This window comes from Manacus vitellinus, unplaced genomic scaffold, assembly GCF_001715985.3.
Source record: "Manacus vitellinus isolate BGI_N305 unplaced genomic scaffold, ASM171598v3 scaffold_14_pilon, whole genome shotgun sequence".
Classification (NCBI taxonomy): Eukaryota; Metazoa; Chordata; class Aves; order Passeriformes; family Pipridae; genus Manacus; species Manacus vitellinus.
This window is the reverse complement of record NW_021939063.1, coordinates 14,462,265-14,484,222: the sequence shown is the minus strand read 5'-3', so window position 1 is coordinate 14,484,222 and position 21,958 is coordinate 14,462,265. Positions and strand designations below refer to the sequence as shown.

Sequence of the window (21,958 nt, the reverse complement as noted above, 5' to 3'; positions counted from 1 at the left end):
CTGAACAGGTCTCTGTGCCAAATCATTTTGCAAGAATGAGAAGGGAGAAGCTGAATATGGTCAAGTAAATGTATGCCGTGAATGCTCCATACCCATTTCAAGCTGAGTTCATGCCAACATTTGTCAGAGGAACCTTGATTTCCCTTTCATACAGACCTAGCAGATGCTCACTGAGGTATCATGCAGTGTGACCTTGTTACTCTCCCTCAGAACATGTATCTTTAAGGAGCATCACACAATAGCAATCAGCTTCACCTGTCATTTCCTAAGTATTCGTCATTTCCTCTTTCACACCAAGCCTCTCTTCTGTTTACATATCTTATGCTGGACATAAGGACAGTTTCTGGAGGCAGATTTTTGCCAATGCTGTGGTACTTTAAGTCTCCAGACTGCCTGCAGACAGTTGGGCAGGTTCCAGGACTCAGAGAGCACTGTGAGTGTTGATTGTGTCTTTAGCAAGGGTTTGCTGATTTGGTTCTGATTAGTGCTGGTGATTGCTAGGTCCTGCCTGTTACACAGGCTAGAGAACAGCTTGCTGTTGGAAATCAGTTACTCATTCCCTGTTGGCAGAACTCGAAGCAAAGCAGTGCCCAGACATGTTGAAATCTTCCAAGAAATGCAGATGACCTGAATTCAGAATATAGCTAATGAGAGCATCTTAATGCCAGAAGGTTACAAAGTATTCTCATGAAAGAGGAAAAGACTTGTGCACAAAATAATTGCAGGTTTTGTCAGGTTGGCAGGTTTTCTGTTTTAGCAATGACTGTTCTGAACTGCAGATCGAAGCCTGTCGGGAGGAGGTGCTCACTTGGAGCTGAATCTCACACAATACCTGGCATAACTGCCCTTCCTCTCATGGTTTTTTCTCACACCAACTCCATCTGTTCCTTCCTGTCCTAGTTCTCCAAAAGCCCAGCTTCTTTGATCTGGAGAAACTGGCTTTGTAGATTATAGTGTGCACACATTCCATGTAGCTGGGATAAAGGGATTGCATGAGGCACTGAGCAAGAAAAGATGTGATTGAAGTGGTATACTCAGTACCTTTTCCATTTTTATTCCTCTGAGCTTGGGAATTCAGCAGAGGAGAGATACTAGCCTCTTCTCTAGAATTCATGACAAAAGCTGAGGCTCCTTCTGTTTTAATTTGGATTGCTGCAAGGGATCATTTTGCAGCCTTACACAAACACTGATCAGAGCTTTATTTTTTAACAATAGCCATAATTTGGCCAAGAAGTGACACAATCCAGGCATGGATCCCTTTTGTGGGGATCATGTCCCATCCTTCCCACCTGATAACCAATGGATTTTAAACAGCCAGAGCACTTAGGCAAGAATCAATCATAGTTGTGTTTTACTGTTTCATAGATTCACCAAGATATTGGACTGACCAACCATGTCCCTTTGTTGAAGAAGTCACTGGAACAATTTGTGTACCGAGTGAAGGCAATGCTGGCATTCAACCACTGCCAGGAGGCCTTCTGGGTCGGCATCCTCAAAAATCGGGATCTCCAGGTGAGAATTACTGCCCTGCCCGGGGCAATCACAATCTGGGAAAGGACAGTGCTCATCTTTCCCAGACAACTGTAACTCTGCCTTTGTGTAAGGACAGAGCTAAAAGGCCAAATTCAGTGTGACTGTAGTACAATCATGTCTAGCGCAGCAGAAAGAAACATTTTATTTCAAGATTAAGACCTGCATCTCTGGGGCTGCTTTGCTGGGAGGGTCTCACACTGAGGGGTCAGATTTGATTGTCTGTAATGAATTGGTATGGGGGAGATAAAGGTCACTTGAACACCTTCACACACTCTCGTGTGTGGTTTTAACAGAACCCAATCTTGGCTCTTGCCTTCATCTTTCACTGTAGAAGCAAGATAGTTAAACAAAACCTCTTTTTTTTTTTTTTTTACTTGAAAGCTTTTTATTTAAGAAGGCAACAAAATGCCTATTACTTCCTTCCCACCCCGGGGGAAGGAACAGAGGCTGCCCCTCATACGCTCAGTGCAGGTCTTCTGCTTTCAACTCAGGGAGAAGAAATCTTGACTCAGCCCTCCGAGGAGCGGTACTCGGACGAGGGCTCGGAGGACTCTGCGGCGGGACCCACTGAGGAGGTACTTCAGGGGCCGCCTGGCAGCGCAGGCGGGGGCGAGCAGGGGGTGCAGCGCGGGCTCTGAGCCCGGCGGTGTGGTCCGCAGGAAGCGAGCGCAGCGCGCACGGGACACGGACGGACACCGGACACGGAAGGCAGCGCGGGGCGCGGCGGGGGCCGGGCCGGCGGGCCTGAGGCGCGGGCGTCGGGCGGCAGGCCAGGGCCCCGCGCAGGCGCGGCGGCGGCGGCGCCATGTCGGCTGCAGGAGGACCCGGCTGCAGCGGGAGATCACTCCAGACCTGGCCAACGCGAGTACATCGCCAAAGGTGATCAACCAGGTCCATCAAGAAGATCGCGGACTTCCCTCAACTCCTTCGCGTGAGGGCGCAGGCGCGAGCGGCGGGCGGCTGCGGGCGGGCCGGGGCGGGCGGGGGCCCGCGGTGTCTCACTAGCCGCCTCCCCGCAACATGTCGTGCCGGTCCCGGCTGGCCACCCTGAAGTGAGAAGCTGACGGCGGCTGAAGCGCAGGATCGAGTACATCGAAGCCCGGTGAAGCAGCGGGGCGGCCGGCGGGGGGGGGGGGGGCGGTTCGGGCCTGGCGGCCGGCCCTTGCTGAGGCCTTTCCTCTTCCCATAGGTCACCAAGGGGGAACGCTGAACATTAGGCCCGGGGCGGCCCCGCCCCCCGCCGCGGCACCGCCGCCCCCCACCCCGCTCGGCCCGGCCGCCACGCCGCCGCCTTTCTACTCGTGTTGCCAATAAACCGCTGTGCTCCTGCCCTGCCTGCTCTCTGCCTGCCTGCCTGCCTGGGGCCGGGCCAAGGGATGCCCGGCTCCCTGCCACCATCCTGGATGTCCAGAGCCTGCCCCTCCATCTGCTCGATCCATGGGGTCTGGCCACGGTTCCTCCCCACACGTGGGGGCTGTGCCACAGAGGCCGCGGGCCTGGCTGTTGTCAGCTCCGGGAAGTACCTGACCAGCCTCTGAGGTGCTTTGTGCTCCTTTGGGGGTCACAGCAGAAATCTGGTGATCCCAGTGGTCTGGAGGATGTCTCAGCCTTCACGTGCACACGCCAGGGCAATGTGGGGACAGGAGGCTCACCTGGCATGGTGCACAGTGCACATACCACAGGAGAGAGCCCCTTGCCAGCACCTGGGAAGAGGTGCTTATCCTCATCTCTGGGAGGCGAGTGGCAAGGAGAAGAAAGTCTCTCAGCCCTTCCCACCACTCCTTTCTTTATCTCAGTTTTCCAGTGGGCATCTAGATCTGCACACTCACTGCTCATATTTAGCATTTGTTGGGAAGTCCATGGAGTTGGTATCTACAGTAAAGGTTTTATTGCTTCCCAGTGGGCTTTAAATGTCTTGGTATATTATTCTCCAACTGAAATCTTAGTTTTTTCATGATGGTCATGTTTGCAGTGTTTACTGAGCACCTGGGTAACTTAATGTTCTTTATATTTTTGAGGTTGTCTGACATCAGCTGGTTGCTCCTCAATATAGGTTCTCCTCCAAGCTCACAGTTTTTTTCTCTGTAGGAATCTCTGTGTTTTCCATTGTTTGAATAAGTGCTCCTCCAGCCTTTTCCCCAGCTCTCTCAGTGGTTACATTCAGGTTGGGCTGCACATCAGGGAGGCTTAGCTGCTTTTAGTGCACAAGGCCCATGGAAATGATTAAGATTCTTCACCCAAAGAGTGAATGGCTACCACAGACATCCCTGGGACTGTGGCTGTTCTGGGTAGACCTTGTTAGATCCATTGTTTGTTCCTGTTCCCAGCTCGTAGTGTGCTGTGTCTCCCTTGGATCCCTCCTTGGTCTCCTGACAGGCTGTTGTAATGGTTCTCTCTTTTTCCTCTGACCCCAGGATTTCTCAAAGGAGTAGGTTTTGCCATACAGTTGGTGTGGCCAAACGGTTTTGGAACAGGGATCTGATAGAAGGTACCACTTCTCCCAGGACCTGTGCTCTCATGGAGCTTCAGCACTCTGGGATCAGCCTGTCTGGTTCATCTCCCAGCTGGAATGCTGGGCAGCTCACTGTGGTACTGAGTTCTGCCCTTTTCCTTTGAGGAAGTCTTAGTAGTTCCCTAGAGCTCTGCAAGACTAGGCTTTCTGGTTTGGGTGCTGCTTTTGCCAGGCCATCTCTGGGAGGTGGAGAAGCCTTCTGGTCCTCAGGTTGTGACACTGCTTTTTCTAGCAGCTGCTGTGATGTGCAGCCCTGTAAATAGATGTAGCTCTGATTATATTTCATTATTTTAAGGACTGGGGAATTCTGTTTGCCTTTTTTTCTTTGTACTGTATTTTGGTGTTTTTTTTTTTTTTCAGAATATGATGCCCCAGGAACCCACATTAAACTTTTCTGGAGTGGATTTGTGTATTCTAATTTAGAAGACTGATTTATGTGTCGTGTTAGTGCTGTTGTTATCCCCACCTCACACTTAATGTAGCAGGAGATGGCAACATGCTCTGTGTGCTCAGAGCATGTCCTGAGAGAGACGGGTGCTTGGGCACCCCCACAGCTCTGATTATTGGTATCTGAGACATTTTGGTGGTATCTGAGACCTTTTCCCAGAGCCTGAACTGCAGAGGAAGCAGTTTGAAGCCCCTTACAAAGGTGCCAGAATGGACCTACAGAGCCTGAGCCAATCTGTAACTTGAGAAAGTTTCTCACTCAGATGGCAAATAGGGGGCTTGTGCTCACTGTCGCTCATGGAGCGACTGGAACAGTTGGGCAGTCCCCATTTGAGGTTCCAAGATTCGGGAATGATCAGTAGCATTTTGATCTCGGGCAGGAGACGAGGTTGGCATCACCATTTTTGTGGTGTCAGCAGAAGAGGGAGATAGAGCTTGAATTCAAGCTTTGCATAACCCTCCAAGGTTGTAGTCTCCGTTCCAAAGCACATATTTTGAGATGAATGGATTGGATCAGACTTAAATAGTTCTAATAAATAACCTTTGGGCTCTCTCTGTGCTTACTAAGAGCAGAGTCTTGATTTTAAGAAACGACTTTAAAGTCAAATGTACCTTCATCCCGTTTATGTTGCAGGTGATTGAAGCTGATATTCAGTGAGCTGAGATGATCTCGAGAGCAGAATGTGTTAGGACACAGCTGTGTTGAGGGAGAGCTGCACTTTGACCCTAATAACTTGACAAAGCTGAATTTTAAAGATCCCAGAAGATGGTGTCTGCTTGCATCCTGGTACTAAGGCACTGACAGCAGTGGGAGTCACTCGAGTAGTTGTCTCCCAAAGAGAAGATTGGCCTTGCCTGCCTGGGATTGCTGCTGATCCCCAGGTCAGTGAGCTGGGGAGGTCACAGGGTATGGGAGGTCTCCAGATTCACTGAGATTTCTGTGTCCAGTTTCCAGAAGCTGCCAGCAGTGCTGCTCTGAGCTCTGCAGAGCCTGAGGACCTGGGACTTGGTCCTAGAGCATATTTAGCTTTAGGGTGTCAGCTCACCTTCCCCATCACTCCCTGTGCAGTCTGACACAGCCCGTGCATTTTCACTTTGTATCACAGAAACACGAAGCCAGTAGTTGACAGAACCCTCTTTTTGGGAAGGGGAGGATTCTCACTGGGTATATCCTGAAGCAAAAGTTTGACAATAACATCCTGGGGAAACAATGGATAGATCAGACTTGGAGTCTTGTCGGCTTCAGTCACACCTGTGGCAGGTTCGAGGTTTGCCTTGGCTGGGGGATGTTCCAGACAGGTTTGTCGGTGCAGCACGGAGCTGCTGGCCCAGCCCCAGCCCTGCTGTGCCAACAGGTAACCCCACATGTGCTTCACTACCCCGAAGCTTTTCTGCTTCCTGGCCTTGCCATCTCCCAGCAGGCACATCGGTGAGAAAGCAGTGTGAGGACAGGTCTCAGCCTGCCTTGCCTTGCCGACAGGGTTACAAAATGGGTTCTAGGACCAAACCCATTCCACAAAATGTCAGGATTAAATATCGAAATCCTTGGCGTTGCCTGTGTGCTTAGAAGGGCTGAGGAAAGGAGCTTTATCAAGAGGATCAGCTGAAGCAGGGAATTGTCCCTCCTGCTCCTTTTACTTCCCAGGAAGCATGTGTGCTCCCCTGCCTGTGGCTCTGCCTCCACAAGGCACTTCCAGCCCTATTGCTAGACCAGAAAAAATGGAGATGTGAGGGGACCCCAGGGAACTGGGAGAACAAGGAAGAGGAGAGGTCCTGATTTTGAGCAGGTTTTTTTGCAGGTTGCTCCTAGAAGCAGTCCTTTGGGGAGATTGTCCTCAGAGGTCTTGATCCTTGTGCTTGCTGCAGCACTTGGCTCAGCCAGGCCAGCAGCTGGGTGCACCTCACAGTTCCCCACTTCTGCCTGTATTTCCTGCACCCTGGCTCAGGTTGTAGCAAGTGCACAACTGGGATTAGTTTTCAGCCTTTGTTTTTGCTCCTCCAAGGAGTACAAGAAGGCCAGAGCCCTGGCTCTGCTGTGGGAAAGGCGTCCTCACAGAGTGAGGTGCCACAGCTGGAAAGTGCTGAGGCAGGTGGTGGGACAGGAGAAAATGGTATTGAGGGAGAGGAGAAAGGCTGGGTTGGTCTTGGTCTACCTATGAAACTCAGTCATTAGCATGAGGTTCAGGAATATTGTTAAGGTACTGTGGGACTAAATATTACCTGCCCTTTATGGACTTATGCTTTGTGTTGGGGCCACACTATCCATCCCACTGATGGCCCTGGGTTTCAGCAGCTGCCCTTTAACTGGAAAACTGCCATTTTAGCTAAATTAGAAGGAGCAGCAACCACTGCCCCAGAGGCTGGACAACCCCCTCCCTCCTGCAGAGCCTCAGCCCACAGAGCAATTTGTGAGCCGACCCATAACAAAGGGGAGCTCCCCTAATGAGGGAACATTACCGTCATTACCCACAGCTGTTCAGGAGGGGATCTTGTGCTTGTCTCAGTACTGGGATCACTCATTCTTTAGCCTCAGGACTGGTTGACAGCAGAACCTGAGGAGGTCAGTAACCATCCAGGGAGTGAGTGATATATCCTGGCCTACAGTTTCTGTTGATTTAGCCTGTTCAGACAGGCCTAGTTCTTAAATTTAACAGGCTTTAGCTAAAATTTTACTGTGTTAATTTGAAATACCAATATAGTGAATTATTTATTATGGCAAGTAATTCCACAGAAGAGTACAGAATGAGAAAAAAAATTCCAGAAGATCTAAGTAAGGGGCAATGTTATGTTCCACTCTCCCATATGGTTCTGCAAAGGCTTTCATGGCTAAACCTCAGGCTTTCTCTCTGCCAGAGGTAAACAGCTGCCTTCTCATGATCTCAGCATAACAGGGTGTTCAGGGTGTTACTAGTTGGGTGATGGTCTGGAAAGTGAGGGAAGGGGTTGTACTTACTGCTTCTTGCTTTTTCCTTCTCAAAAGTTTCAGAGTTTAAAAATTAAAAGGTAGCTGTAAATTAGCTGTAGCCTGCAAAATGCAGCTGACTGTGAGGCATAATCCCCCCTCAGTTACTTGTGCTCTGTAGTCTCACAACAATTGTTGAAGCAGACTTTATTTAAAGGAAAATAAGTAGGGACTAAGTAAGTGCACAGAAGGGACTAATGTAACCAACCCATTGGATAAAAGGGTAGGGCAAGAGATGTCTTGGGAATGTTTTAATCTGTCAGAAATGTGATGACTAAAGGAGCAATTACTGCTCTATGTACCATCCCTGGGCCTCTCCTACACTCACTTAGAAGTATTTCTACATTTCTCATGCAACCTGCCCATGTGACAAATCCACACACATGCTGTACCCAATTAGTGTCAAGCTAAGAGCTGCTCTGCATGTGTCTCACCTCTCTAAACCCCTCCTGGAAGCAATTTTCCCAGCATACAAAGAATAAATCACCATTCTGCTAACTCTCTCAGAGGACAGTTCCCAAATAAGGGCCAAATAAACACATGTAATACATGATAAAACATTATAATTCATGAGATAATATTCTTCCCAGCAGAAGCAGGTGCAGAGTATTAGCTTTTTTAAGTGTTAAATGTAATTAAATATGGCAGGGTAGGTGAGACAAGGCACTTGAACAGGCACTTGTAGAAAACTAGTGAAACGACTTAACCCCAAAACCCAATCCTTCCTCTAAAAAAATATAAAAAACCCCAACAAAACCCCCAACAAACTGGTAAAGAAAAATCTATGCATGCATACTACAGGAAGTATGACTGACTTTACCTGGGTCCCAGGCTCTCCAGAAGCATCAGTAGATGAAGAAGGGAGGAGGGCAGAGGGAGGGTGTACAGCCTGCCCCACACACCCCTCCTGGGGCACCAACTGCACCAGGGTGAAACCGTTACCTTAATGTGACAAATGACTTAACACGGCCACACCTTGTGTAATCAATAGGCACTGTGCTGTTGGAATCCTGTGCCTGGGACTTTCCTGTGACGCTGCTGTTGCTCCTCACACACATTTTCGGGTGACCAGCATCGTGCTGCCTGTTTTGGCTCATGTGCACCAGGGGGCTCTGCTCCTCTGCTGCTCTTGTGGCCTTCTGCTGAAGGTTGGCTGGGTCAGAAACCATGTGCCAGTGAAGGAGCAGCTCCTCTAAACAGCCCTGGGGTGGCTCTAGTGAAAATGGTGCTGAAGGAGTGATGTGAGTTAGAGGTGACCGAGAAGGGCTGGGAGGGGAGCACTGATGAGCTTACTGTGGGTATGGGATGAGTAGAGCCAAACAGAGGCTTTGTGTTTTCAGCACCCTCTCTTTGGCTGCTGGAGGTGGGAGAGAGGGCATGTTTCCCTTCCCTGTCAGACATTCCACGTGTACCTTCCTCCCTGAGCCTGGGGATGCCCTGGGCAGGAGGGCAACATGCCTGGGCTTCTGAACCCCTGTCATGGTGCCACTGCTCAGCTTTATGGGAGCCCAGGGCCTTTCTCCTCAGAGTGGGATCCCTGCATCTCCAGTGTCCTCCTCATGTCCTAGAGAAGCCAAACAAGCATGCCTGGCCCTCCAGCTCAAACGGGCTGTGCTGGAGCAGCCATGGGCAGGGGTGAGGGGTGCTGACTAGTCAGGGCAGCTGAGCCCATTGGTACCTGAAGCAGGCTGGGAGCTGCCCAGCTCCTCTCCCCTGGTGGGATTGGGCCTTGGTGCCTTCCCCAGAGCTCAGGGACATGAGAACACACCATGAGTGGAACTGGCAGTGGCCAGAGGACGCTGCGGAGCTGCCCCTGCTCACCCCGGGAGTCAGGGGTGGCCACGGGAGGCCCCAGCACCAGCCCCGACGCCTTCCCGCCCACCCGCCACCACAAGCCAGGGCTGGCACTGGGATCTCTGCCCCTGGGATCCTGAACCACTGCACAGCCTTGCAGGTGAGTGCTTGGGAGGGGTTTAGGAGCTTCTTGGGGTCAAGCTCGAGGTGTTTCAGGGTTGTGTCCTTGCTTTTGGTACACAGTTGGGTTGTTGGTTGCTGTCCGAGGCATCAAACCACTGTACAAGGGTTCTGGTGCTGGGGGGGTGAGCCACGGGACTTCCCTGTAACCTCTGCGACTTCTTGACTCAGCTTCCTCATCTTATAAATATTTTTTTTCTCTGAAATCCTCATGGCAAGCCCTACACTGAATGAGAGGAAGAGTTTTTTGCCTTAACTTAACTTTTTTTTGCCTTAAGTTAAGGAAGGAAGAGTTTTTTGCCTTAACTTAAGACTACAAGCTCCTCTGGCTTCTGATGAGCTCATTTTCTTTCCTTCAGAACTTTGCAGTGACCACAGAGAAGCGCACAGTGCTAAAGGAGAAATACAAACCAGGTAATTTCGAATGTTGTATGTAAATGCTTATGGGAGCACTGCCATTCCCAGCAGAGCTGGAAAACAGGCAGTGAGCAAACTGCTCTGGGTTTCCAGGTGTGAGGCTGGCAGCAGTGCAGCCACCATGTCTGGGCTTGCTGTGAAAGCCAGGAGAGGAAGGAAGTGATGGAGCTGTGGCAAGGAGTGGGTGGGTTGCGCCTGCTCCCTTCTCCCCCCTCCCTGCGGGGACATGCTGGGTCTCTCCACATGCCTGTGTTCAAGGACACTGTAAAGAATGAAGTCTTTTGAGTTTTGCTACTTCTGTGTCACATTTCAGCTATATTTGGCAGCAGGAAGGCAAGCAGAGGGGTAGCAGAATTACCTCACTGGTGTCACAGCCTGAGGAGACTGGAGCAGGAATGGTTTCAAACCGAGCCAGCGTGGATAAGTTTTTGTTGTCTCACTGATAGAAACAGCTTTCACCACAGCCCTCCAGGACATCTTCGTGTGGAAGCAGCTGCTGTGACCTAAGACTTTCAGGTGTGCTTTAAGAAGTTGGTTTGGTTTGGTTTGGTTTTAGAGAAAGGCAGGGAGGGACTTAACGTTTAGGTTTGAAATAAAATTTAGCAATATTCAGTATCTGCATATAACTTAAAATGAAAGGTAAAAGTAGTTTCAAAGGGGAAAGGTTTAGGATTGTCTTGTTTTTGTCTTGAAATCAAAACAACCTTATTTTACTTTATTTACATTTTTTTAATCCCATTGAGCAATTTCCTTCAGATATATTTCAGCAGCTAAGCAAAAAGTTTTTGTGTATGCCAGTTATTAGCCTCACTTTCTAAATCTGACTCTGCACACAAATTTTATTCTAACTTGCTAAGAAGACCTCACTGCAATTAAGTTCTGATTTACTGTGGGGAAAGCAAGGTGAGGTCTGTTGTTTGTGTCATTCTCCAATGAGCTCATGGCCAGGGTGAACTGTCAGTATATTATCATCCTTTTGTCATTATGAGGTATAATCAACTAAATCACTTTTAAAATATACAATAACTAAGCACCTATACTTATCCTTTGTTTAGATCTGATTTTCTTTCCAGAAGAGCCACAGGGAAATTAACTGTGCATAGTCTAAGAGAAATTAGGTGCCCAACTTCCTTTGTTACGTAAATCTTGGTGACTGACTGGGCTGAGCTGTGCTGGAGGCACAGAAAGGGAGATGGGAGCAGATGCTGGCTGCTCCTGAATCCTCCTGTGGCATCCAGGCCTTACCATGGCAGGATGCATAAGTGCATTAGGCAAAGGTGTTTCTGTTCCTGGAAATTCCAGTCATTTGGGCCAGCAAAGGGGAAGTTTTAAGGTAAATCACTCTGACAGCACATGAGGGTGAAGTGTCTGCTCTGCCCTCAATGTTCAATCTGCTCTTGAGTGTGGTGGGACAGGTCAGGTAGTGCCCACCTGCTCATTTTGTCTTAGGGATGACACAAAGCTGGCACAGGGCAGCTGCTGCACCTTCTGTGTTCATGTCACAGAAAGAGCAACATGGCTCAAATGTGCCAATGAAAGTGGCCTTCACCAGGTATTAGGAACCCCAAAGACAAACCTCCTGAATTTCACCCAGCAATAAAAGCTGTGGATATTTGTAAATTATTTTATGAAGTGGAATTCATCAGTCAGAGAAGAAGTGTTTATATTGTAAGTACTTTTCTTCCTTTAGGTCTGGTATTTCAACCCTGCGGTCCAGAAAGAGGCCTAAAGGATTTAACTTAAACAAGCAAGCACTGTTGCAAGGTTTAAGCTGAGCAAATAGGAAGGCAAGAAAGAAACTGAAAAAGGCAGAAACCATAGGTGGAGATACATAACTGCACAGAAGTGACGCTCTTCGTTGTGCAGCCAAGAACGAGTCTGGCTGGGGCGTGGTGTGCTGGGTTCCTGCATTTCAACATCAGCGGTTGCTGACCTGGCAGGGGGACAAATGCATTTCCTGCATTCCCTATCAGGTGCTCACAGGCTCACAGTGCTGCTGCCACAGCCACAGCAGCAAAGGCTGGATGTAAGTCAGGCAAAGGGATGATCTGCCATTGTAGAGCTTTTGCATGGACTCATCATTGGAAATAATTTCAAAGTGTTTCTTCACAATACACCTCAGAGGCAGGTAAGCAGTTTTTTGGGCTCAGCCTTTAGAAGTGGTTAAAGAGTTTATGTAATTTTCTCAGAGCCTAAGCAGTGGCTGAAAGGAGTTTCAAACTAAGGACCTCATCACTTGAAGAGCACTTGCAGGCTAGGAAAGGAGAAAGCCCCCAGAATTACCAACATACTGAAAATGTGAGATCTTGACCTTGGTCCCAAAGGAGAGATGGGTTTTACAGCTACTTTGGGGTCTGTTTGTTATCTAATTTCCTCTGAGAATTGGCACCCTAAAAAGCTGTTCTGTTTGAATGTTTGATTGTGTGTTACACTGTCCTTCTGAAGATATTAACTGACCTGTCTGGGGTTTTGTATTAGAATATTTTTTCGACTGATGTGGTGGTCTCTAGAGAAGTGAAAGTGCCTGTAGGAAAAAAAACAGGTTTCCCTCTGGAATATTTGAAAGAAATACTTAGTTTTTAAACTACTTGATTGAAATGTTTTGTTGAATGGATACAAAAATCATATTTTAAGAAAAAGTGTGGATGTATAAACTGCTTTCCTGTTGCACCCTACATAATAGAAACTGTGCTTCAGGCTCCCTGAGCATCATCTTCTGCATCTCAGTACAATAGTGAATTAGTTGAAATGTTACATGAGGGGAGAAGCATCAGTGTGGGATACCTGGACCCCAGTAGGCATAAAGCTGAAGGTAATGGAAATTTCCTTGTTGGGAAGAACAGATGTTGAAGCATCAAAGTCTTCTGTGAGACAAAAATTCAAAGTCTTGTGGGACTTTCCTATGAACTATTCTCCCTGGTCAATATATTTGAAGTATTAAGATGTCAAAGATACAAAATAATCATTCTGTTTTGTGAATGGAACAGGACCTATTAAGTTACTCACATCTGTGGTAAATAGTTAATTAGACACCTTGGTAGCTGTAAAAAACAACAATGTGAATGATCAACTCCAACTTCTTTTTGTTTTACTCACGATGATCAAACTTTTGTTCTTTCCTAATAACCAAAGGCCAGCCCAGCAGGACTCACTCAGAGGAATCGAGAATTGGGTCCCAGGAGGGTAAATGAATCATGATGTGAAACTCCCATTGCAACAGGGAAGTGATTTAATAGCTGAAGGGCCAGAGATACATGCCATGTTTGCAGAAAATCGAACATAAGACAGAAAACCAGAGAAGGTCAGTGATGTGATTCTAATATGCTTTTTCTCCCCTTTTGAACAGGCACAGCAATGGAGAACTTGAATGTCCTGGTCTCAGATCTTACTGAAGAGCAGCAAGGTAAGGGGAGCACACAAATATCAAAGTTTCAGCTCATTCACACTCCACAGCAGTGTTTGCCAGGGTGGTTGTGAGTCAGTGAAATCTGGTTCCTCTGAAAACACTCCATCCATGCCCTCGCTTGTGAAAGAGAGATCAGCAATCAGTTCCCAGCTCTTCCACACACTTCTGTCAGACCTTGGGCATGTGATAGTGGGAATTTAGGTGCACGAAGGAGACTTTGCTGCACATCAAATGCCTAATGAGCAATCCCAGTACCCTGGTATCCAGCCTTTGGGGTCTTTGTGCCTGTCTGTAAAATAGCATGGTCAGAATAAGCACCCATTAAATAGCTAGGAATACTTTGGAAACACATGCCCTGTTTCTCTGAGACAGTGGCATCATAGGGACATCAGTTATTTGTATGGATATTCTCCTACTGTTTTCTGGCAGACCAAGACCCTTTATACAATAAAGCACTACTTTCTTTCCTGTGTTCTGGTGTTGGGCAATATGTTAGAGCCTGGTGTCTGTCACCACACCTACACTGAGCACCACAGAAACACTGCCATGCAGCCCACCTCTGCTGCTGCACAGTCATAGGCTTGTTTTTTCTCCCAGACATGTTCCAGGGGGTTTTTACTGCTGATGCCAATTACTTGGAGAATCACGAGAAAACGAACCAGTCCTTTTGGGAATCACTTGTAAAATGTTTAGCCACCACTGACCCACCTATCCTGAATACTGAAGAAAAGAACAATGTAAGTTACTAAAAGAACATGTATCCTTGTTATATACTTTTGTACTTTCCTACTATACTCTGGGGAGAGAAAATTTGTAGTCCAGTCATCTGATATGCTAAAATATGCTAAAAGGTTTAAAAGGGCATTTAGATAAATGAGATTCAGGGCACTATTTTTTACTTCGTTGCTCTCCATGTACAAAATAACTGGCTTTGTATAAATTCCTCAGGATCAGTTCAGCTCACTATTTTCTAGGCAGGACCACTGTTAGTGACATTTTGCTGTAAGGCACTGCAAGATTGCATGTCCATTTTCAGACCCTGTAGCTGTATTTCTCCAGCTCTTTAAATAGTTAAATATTGCCCATCATGCTTTTTGTTCCCAGTTGACAGCTCTACTCTGAGTATACATTCTCTTTCCATCTTTGGCTTTACTCTTTGCCCCTGATTTCCCACTTGTATGATAGGGGCAGGGGGTTACATTTCCACAGACAGGATGAGATACATTCACTTGTACATCAGGGTGTGGTTTTTCCAGGTTGTGTGTTATTGGAAGGACTTACTTTTGTTTCAGCTCCTCAACAGCTGCAATGTCCTGCCTGGGGGCTGTGCTGCCTGCCTGAAAGCCATAGAGGAGAAAGGAGTCAGGGCAATGGCTGTTCTTTACCTCTTGCTGAAGGCATCCAATCCATCTGGATACAGACAGCTGCCCAGCTCCAAGGGAAAGGGTGAGTCCTCCCTGTCTGCCTGTCAGCTATTTTGTTACTGCAGTGCCAGTGGCACTTGACAGCAGCTTGAAAACTCTGATATGTGCTTGGAAGTGATTGTTAGTGACCAACTGAAATGTCTACAAGTACTGCTTAGGAAAGGCAGTTATGTATGGTGGTAATGGGAGCCAAAGACAGTATTTTACTGTAGCTTGAATTGGCTTCTTCTGGGGGAAAAAACCCTGTGTGTTTAGGGAGAGGATGTCCTGGGATGATGCTGCCAGAGAAATTTCTGACTTGCCATGGTGCCCCAGTGTTCCCATCTGGCTGGACTGATGACACCCAGGACCCCTCTGAACTCTTACAGTGGTAAGAAATCAGAGCTGAGCCACTAAAAATATTTTTACTAATAGTTTACATGTAGTAAAACTAAAAGGAATGGCTAGAGGATGGCACTCAGGATGCTGAATCTAGCAGCAGGATACAAATAGATTCCACTGCATTTCTTATTTGCCTAGTAAGAAACTAAGGGCAGTTCCACAGGGTCCATAAAGTCATTAATTGTCTTTAATAGATGACAGAGCTGCACTCACTTAAGATGACCTTGAATTTAACTGGAGATCCTTAAGGACATCCTGTTCCTTTTTCTACCTTGATCAAACATGTTCCCGAAGGGGAAAGACCTCCCACCCCGGAGCACAGCCCAGCATTGGTCATCTGTCAGGGCAGGACTGTTTGTCACAGGAGGACCCTCCTGCCCTTGTGCAGTGAGAGCCTGAGCAGCCAGGGGGAAGGAATCACATCTACCTTTCTGTGCCCAAATACTGCCCCTAATAATGGAGCACTGCTCAGACCCCCGGCCCTCAGCCCTGAGCTGGACGTGAGGCTGTAAGGATTCACCTGCACTAAAGTGCCTGGGCCGCCTCAGCGCCCTGCAGGTGCCTGCCCTGGTGATCCGGCTTTGAGGGATGTGCTCCTGTGCCACGAGAGGGAGCTGGAACCGCGGCATCGGCACAGGGAGCCCGCAGCAGCCACCGGGGTGACGGCACAGGTAGCCCAGGGAAGGGTGAGCCACTCTTCTCCAGCTAAAGCATCGTTCAGCTGCAGCTGCTGTTGTTTCAGGGAGTGGGAATTTGCACAGGGGTGACATTATGAGTAAATTAAAGGCCAGAATATGAAACTTTAGGCATCTACCACAACCATTTAAGAAAGTCTAAGCTGTAGCGTGTACGATGCTTTATTTGTAATGCTTTGTATGACTCATTGTGTGCAAAAATACAGCTGAAGTAAGACTAAGGGTCTGATTTCCTGTCAGGGAACCTTAATAAAGCATGGTGAAATCTGTTGCTGAAAAAGAGAGAAAATGTAGTCATTGATAATGTTTTTTTCTTTATATATAAAACAGATGAAAAGTTGAAACTCCTGAAGAGACTGGAAAAGAATCTTGTACTTTCACAGGAGGAACAAAAGGCTGAAAATTCATCCCATGAATCCATGGATGAAGATACACAAGGTAAAGAGGATTTATTTTATTTTCCCTGATAAATAACTTAGTCTGATTGCATGTTCATAAGAGATTGACATAGCAGATGTGCAGCAATTCAGAGGCAATTCTGCAGAGCTCTGAAAAAAGTAGGAAATGGTGCAAAAAAGAGAACACAGAAAATCATCAGTACCTTTACATCAGCAAAACAGTGGCTGCCTCCCACTCCTGTGGGAAGCTGGAGGTTTCAGAAGCATAGAAATCTACTGCAGGGTTCCTTCCCAAATAAAAGATCTGTGACCTCCTATTGCTTATGGTGTGACTGAAGCCTGAGCTATAGCAGGAGGGGAAGAATAGTCAGTGTATGGCAGTAGCTGGCAGTGCTGTGGTACTTCTCTAGCATTTCTTACTTGCAAACATCAACTGTGTGTCAAGAGTCACTTTGGCTGCCACCAAAGACCATTTCATTCATGGAAAACAAGAGAGATGAAGTGACAGGCAACATGGAAGTGGTAATGCTGATATTGGCTTACTCTGTTACAGAAAGCTGATTAACTTCAAATATGTTGTATTTAGAAATAATTTTTTCAAGCTAATTAGCAGTGCTGCTGATGTATGTTTTTTAAATAAGAACTTTCTCACTACACCCCTTTATTCAAGTTATTCAGATTTTGTTGGGTTTCAGCTATTCAGCCAGCTTTGAAGAGAGTTGTGAGGCAAAAGCAACCAATAGCAATCCTTGCATTTGAAAGCTTTGATTTTTACCTTCACATGATTATATTATGAGCAAACAACTACAGTGCTGTTGTTTCTGATACTTCTGGCACATTCTTCTTTAATCTGATGAAGAAACACCTTCTCTACCCAGACAGTGATGAGGAAGATTTAGGAAGACAGAAGACTGAAGGCCAATTACTCGGAGGTAGGACAAAGTGGCAACAGTATTGGCTTTTACTGGAGACAACCAACATAAACTAAAAAAGGATAATTTTATGCATTCTTTGATCTGACTGTTAAACAAAACTATATTAACAGGTGTAGACATAGGAGCATGACAAGGCAGAATTTGGCTGTTGGAAGGACATTTCCTACAAGATGAAGCTGAACTGATACTGACACTCAGCCATGTCTTGTGCTTAGAGTTGAACAAGATTATCATCGAGGACCACCTCATTCCTGAGGCTTTTCCCTCCCTTCCAAAGGGAAGATGGAAAAGAAGGACAGTGCAGATAAAGAAAATGAGTTGTGTCAATACACAGAAATAGCTATAGAACTATGGATGTAAAAAATGTAAGGCTTTAATATTTTAACTAATGTCTTAAACTGAGCTCAGCCCAGATGTAAGAGCAGCTCATTTAAATTGACATTAGGAGATCTAATTTGTCTCACAGGAGTCTGATTCTGTCTGACTTGAGAGATGGAATGTGGGGGGGTAATAATCCAGTCCTGTTACCCACTTTCAAACTCTATAACCTGCAGTAGAGCTGCCCTCTCTAAGGAATTAAGAGTTGGTCTCTACTTTGTCACCGTTACACACCTGCACTGATTTCAGGCAGGTTGGCACCAGACACCACACTCACTGCAGGTATTAACCTATATCATCTTTGCATCATGTTTTAGGCACACCAGCAGAGATGGTTCCCTACAGAGATTCAGGTAAGCGTTCCCAGGTAACCCCCTCCTGCTGGAAGGATGTTCTTACTGACCTGCTGATACACTAAAAAATAACCCCTGGCTGTAAATCCCTTGCTGTCCAGTTAGACCTGGGCATGGTGCAGACATTCTGTTGCAGAAAGCTCCTGCCTTAGCTCAGAGCATTCCCAGCAGGAGGTGCCAGGTGAATGCCAGATGACAAGCAACAGAACAGTGCCAGATGAGAGGGTTACATGGGCTACATCAGCCAGTGGGAAGGCAGATTTCCTCTTACCAGGCACTGCTGTGCAGCAGCAGAATGGATGTAAAAAGCCCAGAGCAGGAAGTCTTCATGGCTTAATTGCATTACTGACCCCACTCCTCCTGCATCCAGGCTGAGGCCACATGCATGAGTTAGGAGTGACAGCCCAGTGGAGTGGCCTTTTTGAGGGGACACCTGCTTAACCTTCTCTTCTGTGCAGTAGAGAAGATATAAATTGCAGCATAACCCCTTGAGGAGGTTTTTACCTGTCCCCAAGGAGCTCCACAAAACACCAGGGCAGAGAATAGGTTGCAGTGCCATATTCTCCCCACATTGCCAAGTGCAGAAAGAGGGTCCCAGTACTTTTCCAGTTGGTGTTTGGCCTCTCTACCACTTGCTCCAGCCTTTGTTGCTTCAGTTCTAGATTAGTTCAATACCCCAAACTGAAAATGTTTGTCTAGTGCAGGACACTGTGTCTGCTGTGCTGGGCAGGTTCAGGTCACACACACTTGCAGCTCGTGATCCCAGCTCTGCCTGGGTTTAGTTTCAGTTTTAGCAACTGTGTATTATTGGTATTAATTGGTATTTTTACCATCACAAATAACATAACTATATTGCTTTTCAGAGATTACCAGAAGAGAAGATTCAATTGCAGATGGTAAGTACAAGCAAACAGAAGTTTATCTTGTATTCTTGTAGCTGTGGTTGTGCAAAGCACCCAGGAATCAAACTGAGGCTCCCTTGTACTACAGCTTTATTCCCCCACTGTAATTCTGAGACTATGGATTGTCCCAGAAGAGACAGAAGAGACCCAGAGTGCTTTAAAACAATTCAGTATTGTTAATGCAGCCATCTGGTTACACTTTTGTTTTTAAATTTTTTTAAAAAAACTTGCTCTTTGAGGTGATTTTAAAATTGCTAATTTGATCTTTCTGAAAGGCTCACAGATCTTTTATCTGAACAGTTTTACACATATTCTGCTTTGAGAATCTATTTCAGATACAAAAAGGGAAATAAACTTCAAACTCCTTAATTTCTGAGTTCCATGGCAATGAAAGACATTTCTTTTTTTGCAGCATATGAGAACCAGAGCACTCCCCACACTCAGTGGGCAGTTCGGTGGATGGGCATACGGAAGGATGGTAATTTTTTTAATTTTTTTTTTTTAATTGAACTGATGACTAACCTGTTGAACCTTAGTCCAGTCCACAAATAAGATCTCTGGTTCAAAAAACCTTTATTTTCCTGACATGAGTACTTTGCTGAAGTGCATCAAGACTTCTTGATGAAAATCATCAAGGCTTCTCCCAGCACCTTGTGTGCAGGTCCATTGTGCAGCTGGTCCTAGTGCACAAGACTATTCCCTCAGTGATAGCCTGGACTTGAAGGTGCTTTCCAGATGGCCTTGGATACAGTTGTGACTTAATCTTCCTTCTCAATTTCAGATGAATTCTTTCATTTTGTCATTCTTTGCTTTGCAATTGGAGCTTTACTAGTTTGCTACTACTACCACCAAGGTAAGGCAAGATTCAATAGAAGGATAAATTGTTGAACTCTGGGAAAATGAACAAAGCCAACATTTATTTTTTTGCCTTAGATTGGACTATTTCTCTTGGAATTGGTTTAATCACCTTTGCTTCCCTGGAAACCACTGGGATATACTTTGGTCTAGGTAAGTGTCCCTACAGCAGCAGCTCTGTCCCTGCACTTAGGACAAGGTCATACAGTCACCACTCGGGGCTGTGGGGTTGAGATTCCATAACTCCCTGCAGAACTGTCCCCCAACATCCCCTCCACAGTTACAGTGGGACTGCAGAGGAGCAGCCTTGGTGCCCCTGAAGGCAGAGGTTGACTCATTTTTCCTTCTCAATGCTCACAAGACCCTGAGTCACCTCTTTCAGCAGCAATGGCCGAATGCTGTGTTGCCATGACAACGGGTAATTTTAGCAGCAAGACCGAGTCTTCCCAGATCCACCCGATAAGATGCTCTGCTCACTCTGCTCACTCCGCCTGCCATCCATTCCCCTGGGACTGAGGACAGCTCCCAGCAGAACCTGGATGGCAGCAGCTACTGGGAATACTAAAAAAATAAGCATTTAGCAATCCCTAGGGATGGCAGAGGAGAGGTGCAAACAGCAGCCAGTTTGGGCTCCCCAGCCAGGAACTTTTAACATCCTCTGTAACCTGGTGCCACCATTTCACTGGGCTGGGGGTGGTTCTCTCAGGAATCAGTCTGGTCACTATTTTGTTATTAATGGTATCGCAGAAGTGCTTGTTTAAACAAGTGTCAGTATTTGGGTTTTGCCATTTTCCTGGTTTTTTTATGTTTTATGTAAATGTGTTTGTTTTCACAACCAGTGTATCGGATTCGGAGCGTCCTTGACAGCTTTATTCCTCTGTTTGACAAATTCAGGCCAAGAGGTAACAGTGCTCTTTTTACTGACAATGTGTGTGTGTCTTCCCTAGACCTTCCTGGGTACTTTGGTTTGGTCAAGTATTAAGATCAAGTTCTCTAAATTACAATTTCCAATCTTATTTCTTTAGTTAAAAAAAAAAAGAAATATTTTACTACAGTTCATTACAGCTGCTTGGGTTTGAAAATGGATTATTCTTGACTCTTTCCCTGTGGCAGAGCATTTTCACATTTTTAATACCCCCGTATGGGGTATTAACTACTCCTGGCAGTGTCTGCATAAGAATTCTATAGCTCAAATAAAACTCAGGGAGTGGGGGGAGTTTTTGCATGTCGGGTCTTCAAACAGACTCCTGGCTCACGTTTATCCATATTCATGGACACAAAGCATGAAGAATGCTGGAAAGCTGCATGGATACAGGACAATTTGAAAAAAGCAGTCCTGACAGCTGTCTTTTTCTTCATGACACAGGTGTGAGGAAAGCTGCCTAGGAGGAACGTTTCAGGAGAGTTCCACAAACCGTGCTGTCTGAATTCTCAGTACTAGAAGAACTGCTTTATGAGGTGAACCTAAAAACTGAATGGCCAATGTGAAATATTGAAATGTCAAACCACTGAAAGACATCACTCCTTCCCCTCAAAAATAAACCTGAAATGGGGGTACAGGGCCCATTCTTGCTTCTGAAGGGGTTTGTGGCTCAGCAAAGCTCAAACACAAACCAACATCTAGACCGTGATTGCCTTAATTCCATTAAATATGAACACATTCTCCACGTGATTCTGCCTGTGGTGCATCAAAATCAACAAAATGTCCTGTGCTGGTTCTGGATGAGGCTCTGGATGTTTCAGTAGGAATCCTGGCAGCCCCAGAGGCACCTCCTCCTCCCTCCCTGTGATGCCCAGAGCAGGCAGCCGTGGTGCTGCTCTCCCAGCTGAGCCCCAGCAGTGCAGCAGAGCTGAGGCAGATTAACTGTGGCAGAACTCGGAGCAGTGGGCGGGCAAGGATTGGACCTGGGGAGAGCTGGGGAGATGTTACATGCACTGACATAATGGTGCAGTAATGAGATTATTAACAACAGCAAATTTCATCTCTTCTCCTGAGGGGAAAAAATAAAGTGCTTGATTTGACTCATCCCCCAGTGTTTGAGTAGAATAAAGTGGAACTCTGGCATCCCTTTCATTTTATAGGGCCATATTACAAATTATAGATGGTAGGGCTAATGCAATCATAGGCAGACTGCAACAAAAAGTGTACCTTTAAATTTTTAGTAAAAATGTAAGGTCTTCATACCCATAGAATGATGAAGGCAACAAGTTGAACAGAAAAAGCCATAAAACATGGGATTGTAAGGAAATGTGGATCTGAAAACCATTAACCCAAACAGCCCAGAGGTTTAGACAAACAATTTCAAGCCTTGCTCAGAAAATTAGATTCCTTTTTGGTTGTGCTTAATTTTAAGCACCAGTGTCAATCATGTGGTCCTGCAGTTCC

The 21,958-nt window shown here is 46.5% G+C and overlaps 2 protein-coding genes across 6 annotated transcripts in view; both read left to right on the top strand.

Annotated features, from left to right (window-relative positions):
• FANCD2 (FA complementation group D2) overlaps window positions 1-2,468 on the top strand; it is a 35,175-nt gene extending 32,707 nt beyond the window's left edge. The window contains exons 41-43 of the mRNA XM_029958344.1: window positions 1,366-1,512; window positions 2,025-2,108; window positions 2,193-2,468. Of these exons, the coding sequence (XP_029814204.1) occupies window positions 1,366-1,512; window positions 2,025-2,108; window positions 2,193-2,468 (507 nt within the window). The remainder of the gene's footprint in view (window positions 1-1,365; window positions 1,513-2,024; window positions 2,109-2,192) is intronic.
• Window positions 2,469-2,818: 350 nt separating this feature from the next.
• Window positions 2,819-21,237, top strand: TMEM40 (transmembrane protein 40). Of its 5 annotated transcripts, XM_018068552.2 has the most exons (15): window positions 2,819-5,374; window positions 9,788-9,842; window positions 10,159-10,361; window positions 13,192-13,248; window positions 13,849-13,988; window positions 14,544-14,697; window positions 16,082-16,189; window positions 17,028-17,081; window positions 17,780-17,815; window positions 18,679-18,711; window positions 19,130-19,195; window positions 19,499-19,570; window positions 19,651-19,725; window positions 20,412-20,474; window positions 20,939-21,237. In XM_018068552.2, exons 4-15 carry the CDS (start codon window positions 13,200-13,202, stop codon window positions 20,956-20,958), a joined length of 870 nt encoding a protein of 289 aa, XP_017924041.2. In that variant the 5' UTR covers window positions 2,819-5,374; window positions 9,788-9,842; window positions 10,159-10,361; window positions 13,192-13,199; the 3' UTR covers window positions 20,959-21,237. The 5 variants fall into 5 exon arrangements, with proteins under 5 accessions (XP_017924041.2, XP_017924040.2, XP_017924043.2 ...); XM_018068551.2 differs by lacking the exon at window positions 10,159-10,361; XM_018068554.2 differs by lacking the exons at window positions 10,159-10,361; window positions 13,849-13,988.
• The last annotated feature ends 721 nt before the right edge of the window (window positions 21,238-21,958 follow it).

What these genes read in the sequence shown, in the direction of transcription:
- TMEM40 (XM_018068551.2), top strand. Translation starts at nt 13,200, where the DNA reads ATGGAGAACTTGAATGTCCTGGTCTCAGATCTTACTGAAGAGCAGCAA. An exon ending in GCCCAGCTCCAAGGGAAAGG is followed by an intron (nt 14,698 to 16,081) that starts GTGAGTCCTCCC and finishes TATATAAAACAG; the next exon opens with ATGAAAAGTTGAAACTCCTG. An exon ending in TGAAGGCCAATTACTCGGAG is followed by an intron (nt 17,082 to 17,779) that starts GTAGGACAAAGT and finishes ATCATGTTTTAG; the next exon opens with GCACACCAGCAGAGATGGTT.